Here is a 14,724-nt window from a genome sequence, read left to right as displayed (position 1 = left end):
AAGGAAGCGTTCCTTCAGGCACCCATTTGAAGACTTCTTCCTCCCACATCAACACTGTTGACCCACTCTCTCACAGCGGCGGCGTACATGGGAAGGCCAGGCATTTCTTTTCACTTCCATTTCCTCTTCATTTCATCATACTTCTCTTCTATATACACATCTTAGTTTTGTTGTTAACCAAACATTTTATGAGATGCTCGGAAGAAAGTCTTACATTGCCTAATTTAGTGAACGATCAAAGTCACAAGAGTTTATGTTTTTCTTCTGGTTAGTAATGGGGCATGCAAATTAATGAGGACATTGGACATTGCAGTGCGTGTTGGGAGGGAAGGTTTAGGTCCAAAATTACACGCCATGCGTTGCGCCCGAGGACTTTCTTGACTTTCAACCATTTCTTTTTCTCCTATAAAAAACAAAAAAAAAACAATCTTTTTTATTATTATTATTATTAGTAGTAGTAGGAAGAAAATAAATTTATATATATGTTAGAGCTTTTAAATATCATTTAAAATCTTTTTTATTATTATTTATATTTCTTTCTCCATTGTATGTGTTTTTCAATTATTAGATTAAATATGGATGTTACCCTAAATGTCATCTAGATTATACTAATTAAAGAGTAATTTATGCAAAATGTATAAATTAACTGATATTTTACTATTTTTCAAAAAATATTTAATACCCTTAAAATTATTATTATTATTATTATTTGGCAAAAATGGATAATTTTGTAATTTTGAAGAATATTTAATGATGTATGGAAAATTGTATATGGTAATGTTATTATTATATATTGTTTTTGTTTTATTTTATTTGGGGTATGTGAATCCAAACACACAATATCATACTTAATTAAAATTAGAATTAAATCTCCTTATTTCGAGGATCTGAATTTATGTTCCCAATAAAATCCCCACCCTCCATCCGTCCAAACGGATAAAATGAAGGACGTGGCATGTCCATAATTGTCAATTGAGATGGCCACTTTAGTTCATCAAGATTATGTTAGCTTTGTAGCCAAGAAATGAAAAGGGTACCCATCTCGATGTCATCAAATCCTGTCCCCTTAATCTAATCTATTTCTTTCTTATATACTCCTTTAATTCCTACGTCATCCTGGTGTTCGATGAAAGTCCCACATCGATTAATTTTAAGGAATGATCATGAATTTGGAATATTCGCCTTTTGAAAAACTCAAAATAAAATCACGAGAGTTTATGCTCAAAGTAAACAATATCATGCTATTGTGGAGAGCCGTATTTATCTAATATGGTATTAGAGTCATGCTCTAAACTCATGTCAATAGAATCCTCAAATGTCGAATAAAGGACTCCAAAAGAAAACGGAGTTGAGCCTTAATTAAGGGGAGATGTACTTTGTTCGAGGGGAGATGTTGGATGAAAGTCCGATCAGGTTGTTACATCGTGAATGAGGGTATTATGGACATTACATATGTGGTAAATCTAAACTCTTCCCTGTCTCTGTCTCCGCTATTTATTTCATTTATTGTTCTCGCAACAAATTTTCATTTATTTTTGTGGAGATAAAGTTTATGCGAGTATTTTTTACTGGTTTATATTAAAAAAAATTAAAATTATTTTAAAATTTTCATTTTTATAACATGGGTAAAAAAATCTTAATATAGGGATATATTTGATAAAAAAAAACATATATACAATATTTTACGAAACATAATTTCTAAAAATTCGAATTTTAATATTATAACATACTTTAATATAGTTTCAAAATTAATTAACTATTTATTTTTAATATAAACAAATTGAAAATATATTTATATTAAGTGAGACGGAGAATTCGGCAGGGACAGAGATGGATAATATAATCTCGTCCCCGACTTCGTGTATTAATAGAAAAAATATTATCTACTCCCTTTCCATTCTCTATTTAAACGAGCAATTCCATCTCTATTTGAAATGAGTCCTATAGGACTCCGACCCGACATATAAAATAGATATGTCTAATTCCATCGTGTTCGTCAGTCATAGCCGGCTCTATTTTTCAAAATAATCATTAAACTAAAAAAAAAACTTGTCTTTTTGTTTAATATACACATTCCCCTTTCGGTTCACAACGTTACATTAAAGAAAAAAACACAATATTTATTTATGAATATTCAAATTCGAAATCATTCTTTTTAAAAATATTAAAAAAATCGGACATTTTCGGTTGTTTTTTTGTTTGTTTGTTTGTTGGTTTGATTGATTTTCTTTTCCTCTGCTTTTGGTTACACGACGAAATTCGAAAACCCACCTCACAGGCTGAGAGCCCTATCTATTGCCTCTGTTTCCATTGAAAATTCCGGCTTTCTTGTGCCCTTACAACGGCTCAACCCTCCTCCATTTTCGTCGTCCTTTCCAAAAACCTTCTTTAATTCAATTTTTATGCCATTCAATCGCTACCCTTTATCGCCTCTGGTATGATCTTATATACAATCTCTCGTTTCTGTTTCCTGGTTTCGTTTTTTGCATAAACCTTTTCCTCTTTGTCTGCGCCTGTAATTTTCTTTTGGGAAGAATCGATTTCTTCCCTTTTTTTTTCTCTTTTTTTTCTTTTAATATATGAATTAAGAGCCGACCCCGGAAGGCAAGAAATTATTGTTAATTTCTAGTTGGTTTTTTAAGGAATTGTTTTTGGCGGATTTGATGGCAATGGTGGGGAGGTTTTGGAGGATATTTCTTCTTCTTCTGTAGTTTTTCGTCCAAAATTGACCATTCTCATGGTTTGAAGCTGGTGGGATTTGTTTGTTTGATATTAAATCACGAAATCACGAAATCACGAAATCCCCCTTTGTTTTCTTGGTCTATTGGAATAATCCCAAGAAATGTTTGGGACTCAAGGCAAAAGAGATATTGCTGTAGAATTGCAAGCTCAGGTTCCAATTCTAAGGCCGAGTATCCATGCGAGAAGGGCTAATATTACAGTTAAGTTTCAAGATCTATATGGGTTTGTTGTGGAAGGCAATGTGGACGATGTTAATGTGTTGAATGAAGTGAGGGAAAAGGTGAGGAAACATGGTCGTGTTTGGTGGACATTGGAGGCCAGCAAAGGCGCTAGTTGGTACTTGGAGCCCTCTGTTTTTGAGGGTATTGCCCTCAAATCCTCTCTCAAATTATCAACTCTTGCTAATGCTATCACGCTCAAGAAGTTGATTTGGAAAGGAATCCCTCCGGTTCTTCGCCCCAAGATTTGGTTCTCCTTATCCGGAGCTGCCAAGAAGAAATCCACGGTTCCTGAGAGCTATTACAATGATTTGACCAAGGCTGTTGAAGGGAAAGTCACGCCTGCCACTAGGCAGATTGATCATGTGAGTTCTTTTGGAATTTCTGTTGGATTCATCAGATTTTGTATGCCTTCATTGTGTGAGTTCTTGATTCTCATTGAACATGAATATCAGAATTACAATCCTTTCAACTTGTTCCCGTGTTTTTCTATACAAATGCAGGACTTGCCCCGGACTTTTCCTGGCCATCCTTGGTTAGATACTCCAGAGGGTCATGCTGCTCTTCGACGTGTTCTTGTTGGGTATTCCTTCCGTGACTCTGATGTTGGATACTGTCAGGTGGGTTTGTTTATCTCCTTCACTCTAACATAACCATCTGCTCAGAAAATTACCTGTAAACTTTACACTTAGTCTGCACAATTTTTGTAACGGCCCAAGTCCACCGCTAGAAGATATTGCCCTCTTTGGACTTTCCCTCTCGGGCTTCCCCTCAATGTTTTTAAAATGTGTTTGCTAGGGAGAGGCTTCTACCCCCTTATGAAGAATGCTTCATCCTCCTCCCCAATCGATGTGGGATCTCACAATCCACCCTTTTCGGGCCCCAGTGTCCTCAATTGCACTCGTTCCCTTCTCCAATCGATATGTGGGATCCCCCAATTCACCTCCTTTCAAGAGCCAGCGTCCTTGTTGGCACACTACCTTGTGTCTCCCTCCTTCAGAGCTCAATTTTTCTCGCTGGCACATCGTCTAGTGTCTGGCTCTGATACCAATCGTAATGGCCCAAGCTCATTGCTAGTAGATATTGTCCTCTTTGAGCTTTCCCTTTCGGACTTCCCCTCAAGGTTTGTTTTTAAATGCGTCTGCTAGGGAGAGGTTTCCACACCCTTATAAAGAATGTTTCTTTCTCCTCCCCAACTAATGTGGGATCTCACAGTTTTGCATTCAGAATTCCACATTCTTTCCTCTACGTCTAAAATCGCGATTCAACTCTGTTTCTCAGCAGTTGTTTCAGTGGTCTATCCATGCTTAATTCATCCCTCTCTCTCTCTCTCTCCCCTTCTATCCCGGTCCTCCTCATCCTTTTGTTTCTCTAGAATATAGATTTGGAGCACAGAAATGATTTCTTGTTGCTATTGGTAAAAGACATGGTTATATCATACTCTTGTTATTGATCTGTTTGTGGGCTGAATTCGATCTGTCATTTAGAACACCTTGGCATTAATTCAGTTTTGGTGCAGGGGTTAAACTATGTGGCTGCATTGTTATTGCTTGTGATGAAAACAGAAGAAGATGCTTTTTGGATGCTAGCTGTCCTCTTAGAAAACGTTTTAGTTCGTGACTGTTACACGACCAATTTGTCGGGTTGTCATGTCGAGCAAAGGGTGTTCAAAGATTTACTTACCAAAAAGTGTTCCAGGTGCCTAAACTTGTCATGACATTGATTTATTGTCTAATTAGTTCAAGCATTCTTATAAATTGGAATGTGAATTCAGGTTAGCTGCCCATTTGGAAGCATTGGATTTTGATGTCTCCCTTGTCGCCACTGAGTGTTTCCTGTGTCTTTTCTCCAAAAGCCTTCCTTCTGAGGTTAGAAGTATGCTCCCTCTGGGTGCCCACGCTTGATCTTTTTCTGAACTTTTAGCTGACCAAATGTTTGTATTAGAAAGCTCTTTAAATCATGTTTTAGTTCTTGAAGAGACTGAAACATCGTTTTTCACAGACGACTCTACGTGTTTGGGACGTCCTTTTCTATGAGGGAGCAAAAGTTTTGTTTCATGTGGCTTTGGCTATCTTTAAGGTAACTACTTGGAACTCGTATCGATATTAGAGATTATCTGTTTTTGCTGCTCAGTCGAAGTTCGATTAATGACCATACTTCATCTCGAAACCAATTTCAGATGAAGGAAGACCAGTTGCTTCTATCCCATCATGTGGGAGATGTGATTAATATTGTTCAAAAAACTACACATTACCTATTCGATCCCGATGATCTACTCACGGTAACTGTCGTTTCTGTAACATAATTGCGAAGTTCAATTTATTTTTCGTTTCTGTAACATAACCGCAGTTGGAAGCTTTGAGTTGTGAATTCATGTTCTTTAAAACATTGTTACTAACTCGAAGAACATTTGGTTTGATCGACATCTTTTCGGACAATGGTTTGAACAAAGCGTTTGGATTGTGAACTTGTTGCAGGTAGCATATGACAACATCGGATCAACGACGACCAATACGATATCGAAGCAAAGGAAAAAGCAAGAACCAGCAGTTATGGCTGAACTTGATCAGAGATTGAGGAGATTAAATTCCCTCCACGAGGTCGACAAATAATATCTTCGATTCCCACCTGTCAAGCTGTTCAAACTGTAACATTATAGCCATTTTAATGGGAGAAAAATACCTTCTTCTTCCCTGCCAGAAAGTAAAGTAAAACAAAAACAAGAGAGCATCTGTTTTTCCATGGTGTTTGTTTGTAGCTTTATGAAATGTAAATTATAATTATTCATACTTTTTTATGTACACTGTTAATTACACTGCAAAAGAAAGTTTTGTGGGTGTCCCATGCTCTGTAATTTCTGTTCTCATGTAATGAGCAATCTGTTAATGGAATCAGATTTGATTTCCTTTGGACATTGCATTGAACAAAATTGATACACACAGAAATAAACTGAAACTTCTTTATCCTTCACTCACTAAAACAGGAGCAGTCCAGCTGAAATGGCTAAAACCAACTGGCTCCAGACTACCATTCCAGCAATCCTAAAGGAAGAAGACGGAGACTCGGTCGATGATGGAGAAACACCGTCCTCTGTTTCAGCAGATGGGCTATCAGCAGCAGGAGCAACGTCGGGGCTTGGTACTGGCGCTGGTGTGGGAGGGAAATCGGTACCAAAGATCGCCTCTGGAAGGAGTACATGATCGACTTGATAAACTGCGATGGGATCGGTTGAAAGCACGCTGCTGCTCACCTTTGTGTTAGTCCAGCCTGAGCTGATGTGCACAGTGCCAGATGCATCAGTAAAATTCAAGGTGTAGTGCTGACCGGCAAATGTTGTGATGGGACCCTTTTGGCTAAGGCCGTTGAAATCAGCTAGAGTGTAGTAATGTGGTAAGGCATGAAAGAGTAACAGTGATTTGAGCTGGTTGTTGGTGAGGTTGGATAGTGAAGGCTTGTTGAGGGATGAAAATGCACCATCTTTTGGTACAAATATGGTTATTCCCTCTTCTGAATCATTGGCTTGCTTTTGGAAGGTATCAATGACTTTGGTGGATTCAAGGTAGCCAAGAAACTTATGGAAGGGACCAGCTACTGTTAGCAAATCAGCAAGGTTGACATGATCGGCGGCCGGTGCCGGGGCTGGTTCCGGTGCGGGAGTCGGGCTAAATGAAGGAGGCTTAGCAGCAGTTTGAGCACATGCTGGTGAAGAGGGCATGAGCATCATCAGCCAAATACCAAACAAGAGAATGATGCAGAGTTTCATTTTGTTTCTCTGTTTTGTCCCTGAAATGCAGAAAAGACATGGAATTAGGCTCTTGAACCAAACAAAGCACAAAGAAAACAAAAAATGCACATAAATGAGGATGGCATTAGAAAGAGGGACAAGAGAGAAGAGTAACTGGGAGAAGGCTGAGAAGGCGAGAGGGATGAAGGAGAAGAGGAGAAGAGGAGCATATAAATGTGAGGATTGTTGGGATGTAAAGAGCGGAAGGTGAAGGGTGAGCATTGTGGAATCAGCAGCAGACCCCAGCGGTGGTTCTGTTTGTTCCTTATAAGGGATGAACAAAATCCAAACAAGACAGAGACATGTAGGTTGCTGTTTCACTGTCATAAGAACATGTAGTTAAGGTTATTTGTCACTGCTCCTTCCACCTCTGTCCCTTACCTCTTCATTTTCTTCCTTTCTTACCCTTTTGGATTAATAGATAGTGTCTTTTTTGGGCTTTCCCTTTCGGTTTTTAAAATGAATTTGATATGGAGAAGTTTTCACACCTTTATAAAGAATAACTGATGTGGGATCTCACAATCCACCTCCCCTTCGGAGCTGAGCATCCTTGTTGATACTCGTTCCTTTCTCCAATCAACGTGAGACCCCCCAATCCGTTCTGAGATCCCATCTCGATTGGAGAGTAGAACGAAACATTCTTTGTAACAGTATGAAAATTACACCCTAGTAGACACGTTTTAAAAACCTTGAGAAGAAGTTTGAAAGGGAAAGCCTAAAGAGGATAATATTTGCTAGCGGTGGACTTGAGCTGTTACAAATGGTATCAGAGCCCGACACTGGACGATGTGTCAGCGAAAAGGCTGAGCCCTAAAAGAAGTGAACACGAAGCGGTGTGTCAACAAGGATGCTGAGCCCTAAAAGAGGGTGGATTGGGAGGGTCCCACGTCGATTAGGAAAGGAAGTATTCATGTGAAAACTTCGCTCTAGCAAATTCATTTGAAAAACCTGAGGAAAAGCTCGAGAATGAAACTCCAAGTCATTTGTTATTAAATTTCAAAGAAATTTAAAACATTCTCTCCTAATATTCGAGATATATATAACATTTTTTTCTTCAAATTTTCAAAAGTCTCTAGTTAGAGATCTTAAATATTTTGTTTAAAAAACATCTTATAAATACTTTTAATTTAATTTTTTTTAACACTTCTAAACATAAAATAAAAGATTAAAAAAAAAAAAAAATCCAACATCAGTACTATGTTTAAAAAATACTCGTGAACTTTCAAAAAATAACATAAAAAATGACAGAGATAGCTTCTGAGATGTCGATAGACAATTTTCGTTAATCAATAAATTCGTTATGAACTTTTTTTTTTATAAAGGTAAAACGTGTTAATACTATATTTAAATGGTTCAAATCTTAGTATATAAAACATTTGAATTATGAAAATTTAAAAGAAAAAACATACATTTTGAGTGGTGCTGACCATGTGTCGCCACGTGTCATGAGTTAATTTGGTGAAAAGTGGGTCCAACTTGGTGGGCCAGCCCACCGCCCATTACAAATTAGAGATAATCTTTTGCCTACTTTTGACACTACTTTCTGGCTCTTTGCCCCCGCCCTCCTGCCCATTCTTCAGTTATTATTATTATTATTATTATTATTATTATTATTTAAATAACAATAAAATCACTTTATTCAAATTAAATAGACGATATATATTTTTTTTAAATCTATTTAAGCCTATAAAATTTTTAAATACCTCAAATATATGTTTTAATACTTTCTAATTTAATCTTATTAGTTAATATGAAAATCGTCGTTGATTTTTTTATTTTTTATTTCAATTATTTTTCAATTATTAAAGTATTGGTTGGAAGGTCGATGACGTTAAGCAGAAAAGGAATGCCTGCATGCTTAGCTGGCCTCCACGTCACCAATCATACTCAGCCATTCATAGACTTTTTCGCCATGTGGCGGCTAAGTGGGGCCCTTCTTCTCATAATCTCTTCATCATCACCAATCACATTCACTGAGTGGGTCCCCTCCTTTATGACGAGTCAACTTTCAAACGCCACTCATAATTGCTCTTCATGCGTTGGCCTTGAGCTCCTGGGACCCACATTTCCACGTCTGCTTCTCAATTATTTCAAATTAAAATTAAAAAACAAAAAAACAAAATTGAAAATTTGATGAACAGAAAAACAAATTAACTTAGTAGACAATATTTATTGGTTGTGAGCTTAAACCGTTAAAAATTGTATTAGATGTGTTAGCTTGGACTCCAAAGAGGTTACTCGTACGGACATAAAAATCTGTCTAGTATACATGTTTTAAACTCGTAAAGCTGACATGGAAGTGGGTATCAGACGTGAAAACCTCGAAGTAGACGTGTTTCTTTTGTCATACCTACATTAAACATTTCATTAAAATTCTCAAAACATCTCCACACTGCCACTCCATTCTCGTGTCTGTCCTATATAAGCTACTCTGATGCTTCCTCGTACTTCCATCCCACCCTTTCTTCCTCTGCTTCATTCATCATACTTCAATATCATGTAACTCTGTTTATCTGTGTTCATAAATTTCCATAGGGATTATCATAATTATACANGCTTTCCCTTTCGGTTTTTAAAATGAATTTGATATGGAGAAGTTTTCACACCTTTATAAAGAATAACTGATGTGGGATCTCACAATCCACCTCCCCTTCGGAGCTGAGCATCCTTGTTGATACTCGTTCCTTTCTCCAATCAACGTGAGACCCCCCAATCCGTTCTGAGATCCCATCTCGATTGGAGAGTAGAACGAAACATTCTTTGTAACAGTATGAAAATTACACCCTAGTAGACACGTTTTAAAAACCTTGAGAAGAAGTTTGAAAGGGAAAGCCTAAAGAGGATAATATTTGCTAGCGGTGGACTTGAGCTGTTACAAATGGTATCAGAGCCCGACACTGGACGATGTGTCAGCGAAAAGGCTGAGCCCTAAAAGAAGTGAACACGAAGCGGTGTGTCAACAAGGATGCTGAGCCCTAAAAGAGGGTGGATTGGGAGGGTCCCACGTCGATTAGGAAAGGAAGTATTCATGTGAAAACTTCGCTCTAGCAAATTCATTTGAAAAACCTGAGGAAAAGCTCGAGAATGAAACTCCAAGTCATTTGTTATTAAATTTCAAAGAAATTTAAAACATTCTCTCCTAATATTCGAGATATATATAACATTTTTTTCTTCAAATTTTCAAAAGTCTCTAGTTAGAGATCTTAAATATTTTGTTTAAAAAACATCTTATAAATACTTTTAATTTAATTTTTTTTAACACTTCTAAACATAAAATAAAAGATTAAAAAAAAAAAAAAATCCAACATCAGTACTATGTTTAAAAAATACTCGTGAACTTTCAAAAAATAACATAAAAAATGACAGAGATAGCTTCTGAGATGTCGATAGACAATTTTCGTTAATCAATAAATTCGTTATGAACTTTTTTTTTTATAAAGGTAAAACGTGTTAATACTATATTTAAATGGTTCAAATCTTAGTATATAAAACATTTGAATTATGAAAATTTAAAAGAAAAAACATACATTTTGAGTGGTGCTGACCATGTGTCGCCACGTGTCATGAGTTAATTTGGTGAAAAGTGGGTCCAACTTGGTGGGCCAGCCCACCGCCCATTACAAATTAGAGATAATCTTTTGCCTACTTTTGACACTACTTTCTGGCTCTTTGCCCCCGCCCTCCTGCCCATTCTTCAGTTATTATTATTATTATTATTATTATTATTATTATTATTATTATTATTATTATTATTATTATTATTATTATTATTATTATTATTATATAATCTCTTCATCATCACCAATCACATTCACTGAGTGGGTCCCCTCCTTTATGACGAGTCAACTTTCAAACGCCACTCATAATTGCTCTTCATGCGTTGGCCTTGAGCTCCTGGGACCCACATTTCCACGTCTGCTTCTCAATTATTTCAAATTAAAATTAAAAAACAAAAAAACAAAATTGAAAATTTGATGAACAGAAAAACAAATTAACTTAGTAGACAATATTTATTGGTTGTGAGCTTAAACCGTTAAAAATTGTATTAGATGTGTTAGCTTGGACTCCAAAGAGGTTACTCGTACGGACATAAAAATCTGTCTAGTATACATGTTTTAAACTCGTAAAGCTGACATGGAAGTGGGTATCAGACGTGAAAACCTCGAAGTAGACGTGTTTCTTTTGTCATACCTACATTAAACATTTCATTAAAATTCTCAAAACATCTCCACACTGCCACTCCATTCTCGTGTCTGTCCTATATAAGCTACTCTGATGCTTCCTCGTACTTCCATCCCACCCTTTCTTCCTCTGCTTCATTCATCATACTTCAATATCATGTAACTCTGTTTATCTGTGTTCATAAATTTCCATAGGGATTATCATAATTATACATTTCAACTTCTTTTACATATGTTTGTGTGTGATCTTTTGAAAATTTGGGGACAAATTCGAAATGGGTCATTGTTCATTTCTTATTTCCTGGCTCCGATGGGGTTGTTTTGCTGATATTGCAGGTTGTACCACCGGAGTCAGCTCTGTTTAAGTGGAAACCGAGGAAGTAGTTGTTGAAGAAGAGCCAAAGCAAGAAGCTGCTGAAGAAGAGGCAGCTGAGCTTGTGGTGGAAGAGGAGACCAAACCAGCAGAGGCTGAGCCACCGGCGGTGGAGGTGGTGGAAGAGAAGCCTGCAGAAGAAGCAGAGGAGAAACCAGAAGAAGAATCTGCAGCTGAGAAGGCCGAGTAATTGAATTTGAATCCAAATTATGGTTGAGAAATTTGATCACTTTAATGCATTTTTGTTCATATTACTCAAGAACTATGACACCATGTGATAGGACGCTTAGAATGAACTGCCGCTTAGAATCATAATTTAGTTTGTTTAAATGTATAACAGAGCTCTGCTCTGCTCTGTTCTGCTTTTATTAAGCTACAAAGATGAAAAGGGTACAACTTTCATAACCATTTGAAGAACATGATTACTATTCAAAGAGGGAATCGATCCGATTCAGGCTAGCAAAATGAACAACAGTATGAAACCAATTGGGCATGCCCTCAAAAATGACATCCTTAAATTTCCCAGTAGTTGGATTGAAAAGAACCAGAGCTCTGTTTCTATACTCCAACAAAAGCTCTCCACTTTTCAAAATGCAAACAACTTTAACGATTTTACTCCGCAGAACAATCTTGGAGACCTTGAAAGAAATCTCTGATGCTTCTTGTTTGATGGATTTGGGCATGTAAGTCCCAATGTTAAAGCGTTTGACCCAAGATTCCTTTACGCCGTACTGTTCCATGACCCATATTTCCATTTTGCCGTGAGTACAGTAAACGGCAGCTGAGAGACACCCATTTAGAATCACTAAATGGTAATTGCAACGACTCAAGCTCCCATAATCAGGCTTTGGGATGTCTATGAATTCCTCTGTTGCTAAGTCAAATGAGACGATGGTGCGACCGTGATGGTGCCGTCGAGGTAGAGAAACCCAGTGGAGTCTGCCGTTGACGATGGCCTGCGACTGGCCATGAGCTAGATGGTGGCTAATTCTGCCTACGCTTCTCCAATTCGAGCTTCCCAAAGTGAAAATTTGAACTTCTGAGTGGTGGACGCGTCTCTGGATACGGCGGAAGCCTCTGGAGTAAACAATCTTAATGACTTTGAACTGTTTGGTTTGTGGATGAAATCCAATCCCACAAACCACATCCGGGTTCGGAAATTCCTTGGTTTTGGGTAATTCCAGGTACTCTCTAGTAAAGGGGTTGTATATAAAGAGCTTTTCATTGTAAAGAGAATCCGATAAACAGAGGAAGCCATTGCAGGAGCCTACGACGTCGTACTCAGGCATTGTAGCAGAAAAAGGAGTGGAAATCCTCTTGACGGGCTGTTTTTGTTGTTTGAAAGCAGGGAAATCGACGAAACAGAGGTGGTTTCTGATGGGGTAATCACAGTGGAAGATTAAGCAACGAAAGTTTTCATGTTGGTCAAGAAATTGAGGGTTTTGAGCGAGAAGACGCCATGACCTGCAAACATATTGGAATCGAATCAAAGATGAAATGGGTAGGCGAGAAAGGATGTGGCGAAGAACATCATGGCTAAGATTATCCATTTGGTGTGGGAGATTGGGCTTCTTGTTGTGCAGGGGAAATGCAGAGCCTGCGGACATGATCGAAATGGTAAAGGCGAAAAGGAATAACAGAGTAGGGGCGTAAAGAAAGTGGTGTTTGGTGGCATCAAAAGATAATAAAAATGGGGATGGAAATTACAAGGAAGGAAGGAGTGTGGTTTGATTGTGGGGTGTGGGGTCCACTTTTTGTTGAATAATTCCTCCATTCCCCTCTGGATGGGAATTTTATTCTTTCTATCTATCTACCCTTTCATCTATGGATGGATGTATGTAGATTCAATCATGGTATATTCTTAATAATAATTGTGATATCATTTCTTTCTATTACTTTAATTATTGCTATTAGATATTGAACTATTCCGTCTCGCCGTTAGCTTTAAAATATGTTTGTTGGAGAGAGCTTTCGACACCTTTGTATGAAATGTTTCGTTCTTCTCTCTAGTCGATGTGGGATCTCACAATTCATCTCCCCTCAGAACCTAGCGTCCTTGATCACACACTGCTTGGGTTTCCACACTCTTGTAAGAAATGTCTCATTCTCCTCTCTAATCGACGTGGGATCTCACAATCCTACCTCCCTTGGGGGCTTGGCGTTCTCAATGGCACACCGTTCGGGTTTCCAAACCCTTGTAAAAAATGTTTCATTCTCCTCTCCAATCCACGTGAAATCTCACAAACCACCTCCCTTAGGGGCTAGCGTTGGCACACTGCTTGAGTTTTCACACCCTTGTAAGAAATGTTTCATTCTCCTCTCCTATCCACGTGGGATTTCACAAACCACCTTCCTTAGGGGCCAACATCCTCGCTGGCACACCACTTAGGTTTCTACACCCTTGTAAGAAATGCTTTATTCTCCTCTCCAATTAACGTGGGATCTCACAACTCATTCCCCTTCAGTGCCCAGCTTCCTCGCTGACCCACTGCTCAGTGTCTGGCTCTAATACTATTTGTAACAACATTGACACACTGCTCTGTGTCTGGCTTTGATATCATTTGTAACAACGCTGACACATTGCTCGGTGTCTGGTTCTAATACCATGAGTAACAGAGCTAGCACACTGCTTAGTGTTTGACTCTAATACCATTAGTAACAGCTCAAGCTTACCACTAGCAAATAATGTCCGCTTTGACCCATTACGTATCACCATCAGCCTCACGATTTAAAAACATATTTGTTATGGAGAGATTTCCACACTTGTATAAGTAATGTTTCGTTCTCTCCAACTAATGTGGGATCTCACATTCACCCTAGCTGTTTTTTTAAGATTAAATATAAACAAAATATGTTATATCCATAACTAAAATTTCATAAAATTCAAATATTAAATATTTATCATGTGACCGTTAAATATTTAACAGTTAGGAAGATAAAAGTGAGAAATCACAAAGTTAAGGGAGTAAAATGAAAATAAAAAAAGATGAAAAGGATGGGGTAAACATGTAATTTTGAATAAAAAGAGAGCGAGAAAAAGAAAAAGAAAAAAGAAAGTGGGAAATAAGGAGAGGGAAGAAATAAGAATAGGTCCGTGCTGAGTCGTCAATCAATTAGGCATCAATTCCACTTTTTTTAACGCATGCGGGGCCCACTCATGTGCACTGCTGTCCTGTTTTCTAACACCCATCATTCCGGGGTCTTGCTTTTTGTTCCCCTTAATTAAATCAACGGCCTTCCTTATCTTCTCCGAATGGCTCCTCCCAATGGACGGCCGGATTTGCATAAAAGCTGCCACCCGACCCGACTGTTTTGTCGGAAAACGGGCATGGCATATTTATAGGCTCCACAAACGTCACTTACGAGAGACAAAACAAAGAAATATATACGCACACTCGTGAAGGACACAGATACATCCCTGCAACT

General features: G+C 37.9%; 3 protein-coding genes across 3 annotated transcripts; 1 reads left to right on the top strand and 2 right to left on the bottom strand.

Annotated features, from left to right (window-relative positions):
* The first annotated feature begins 2,257 nt into the window (after nucleotides 1–2,257).
* Nucleotides 2,258–5,864, top strand: LOC111777463 (TBC1 domain family member 2B-like). The gene is made up of 8 exons (XM_023657085.1): nucleotides 2,258–2,435; nucleotides 2,643–3,325; nucleotides 3,464–3,580; nucleotides 4,480–4,658; nucleotides 4,735–4,828; nucleotides 4,962–5,039; nucleotides 5,140–5,241; nucleotides 5,438–5,864. The coding sequence occupies exons 2-8, from the start codon at nucleotides 2,843–2,845 to the stop codon at nucleotides 5,570–5,572; spliced, it is 1,188 nt and encodes a 395-aa protein (XP_023512853.1). The 5' UTR covers nucleotides 2,258–2,435; nucleotides 2,643–2,842; the 3' UTR covers nucleotides 5,573–5,864.
* On the bottom strand, nucleotides 5,843–6,999 carry LOC111777465 (fasciclin-like arabinogalactan protein 7). Its single transcript, XM_023657086.1, has 2 exons — nucleotides 6,860–6,999; nucleotides 5,843–6,743 (listed from the first exon to the last, which is right to left on the bottom strand). Exons 1-2 carry the CDS (start codon nucleotides 6,912–6,914, stop codon nucleotides 5,935–5,937), a joined length of 864 nt encoding a protein of 287 aa, XP_023512854.1. The 5' UTR covers nucleotides 6,915–6,999; the 3' UTR covers nucleotides 5,843–5,934.
* Nucleotides 7,000–11,613: 4,614 nt separating this feature from the next.
* Nucleotides 11,614–13,128, bottom strand: LOC111776695 (F-box protein At3g07870-like). The gene has a single exon (XM_023656011.1). It carries the CDS (start codon nucleotides 12,903–12,905, stop codon nucleotides 11,724–11,726), a length of 1,182 nt encoding a protein of 393 aa, XP_023511779.1. The 5' UTR covers nucleotides 12,906–13,128; the 3' UTR covers nucleotides 11,614–11,723.
* Nucleotides 13,129–14,724: the final 1,596 nt, after the last annotated feature.

This window comes from Cucurbita pepo, chromosome LG16, assembly GCF_002806865.2.
Source record: "Cucurbita pepo subsp. pepo cultivar mu-cu-16 chromosome LG16, ASM280686v2, whole genome shotgun sequence".
Lineage (NCBI taxonomy): Eukaryota > Viridiplantae > Streptophyta > Magnoliopsida > Cucurbitales > Cucurbitaceae > Cucurbita > Cucurbita pepo.
This window is presented reverse-complemented; position numbering and strand designations above follow the sequence as displayed.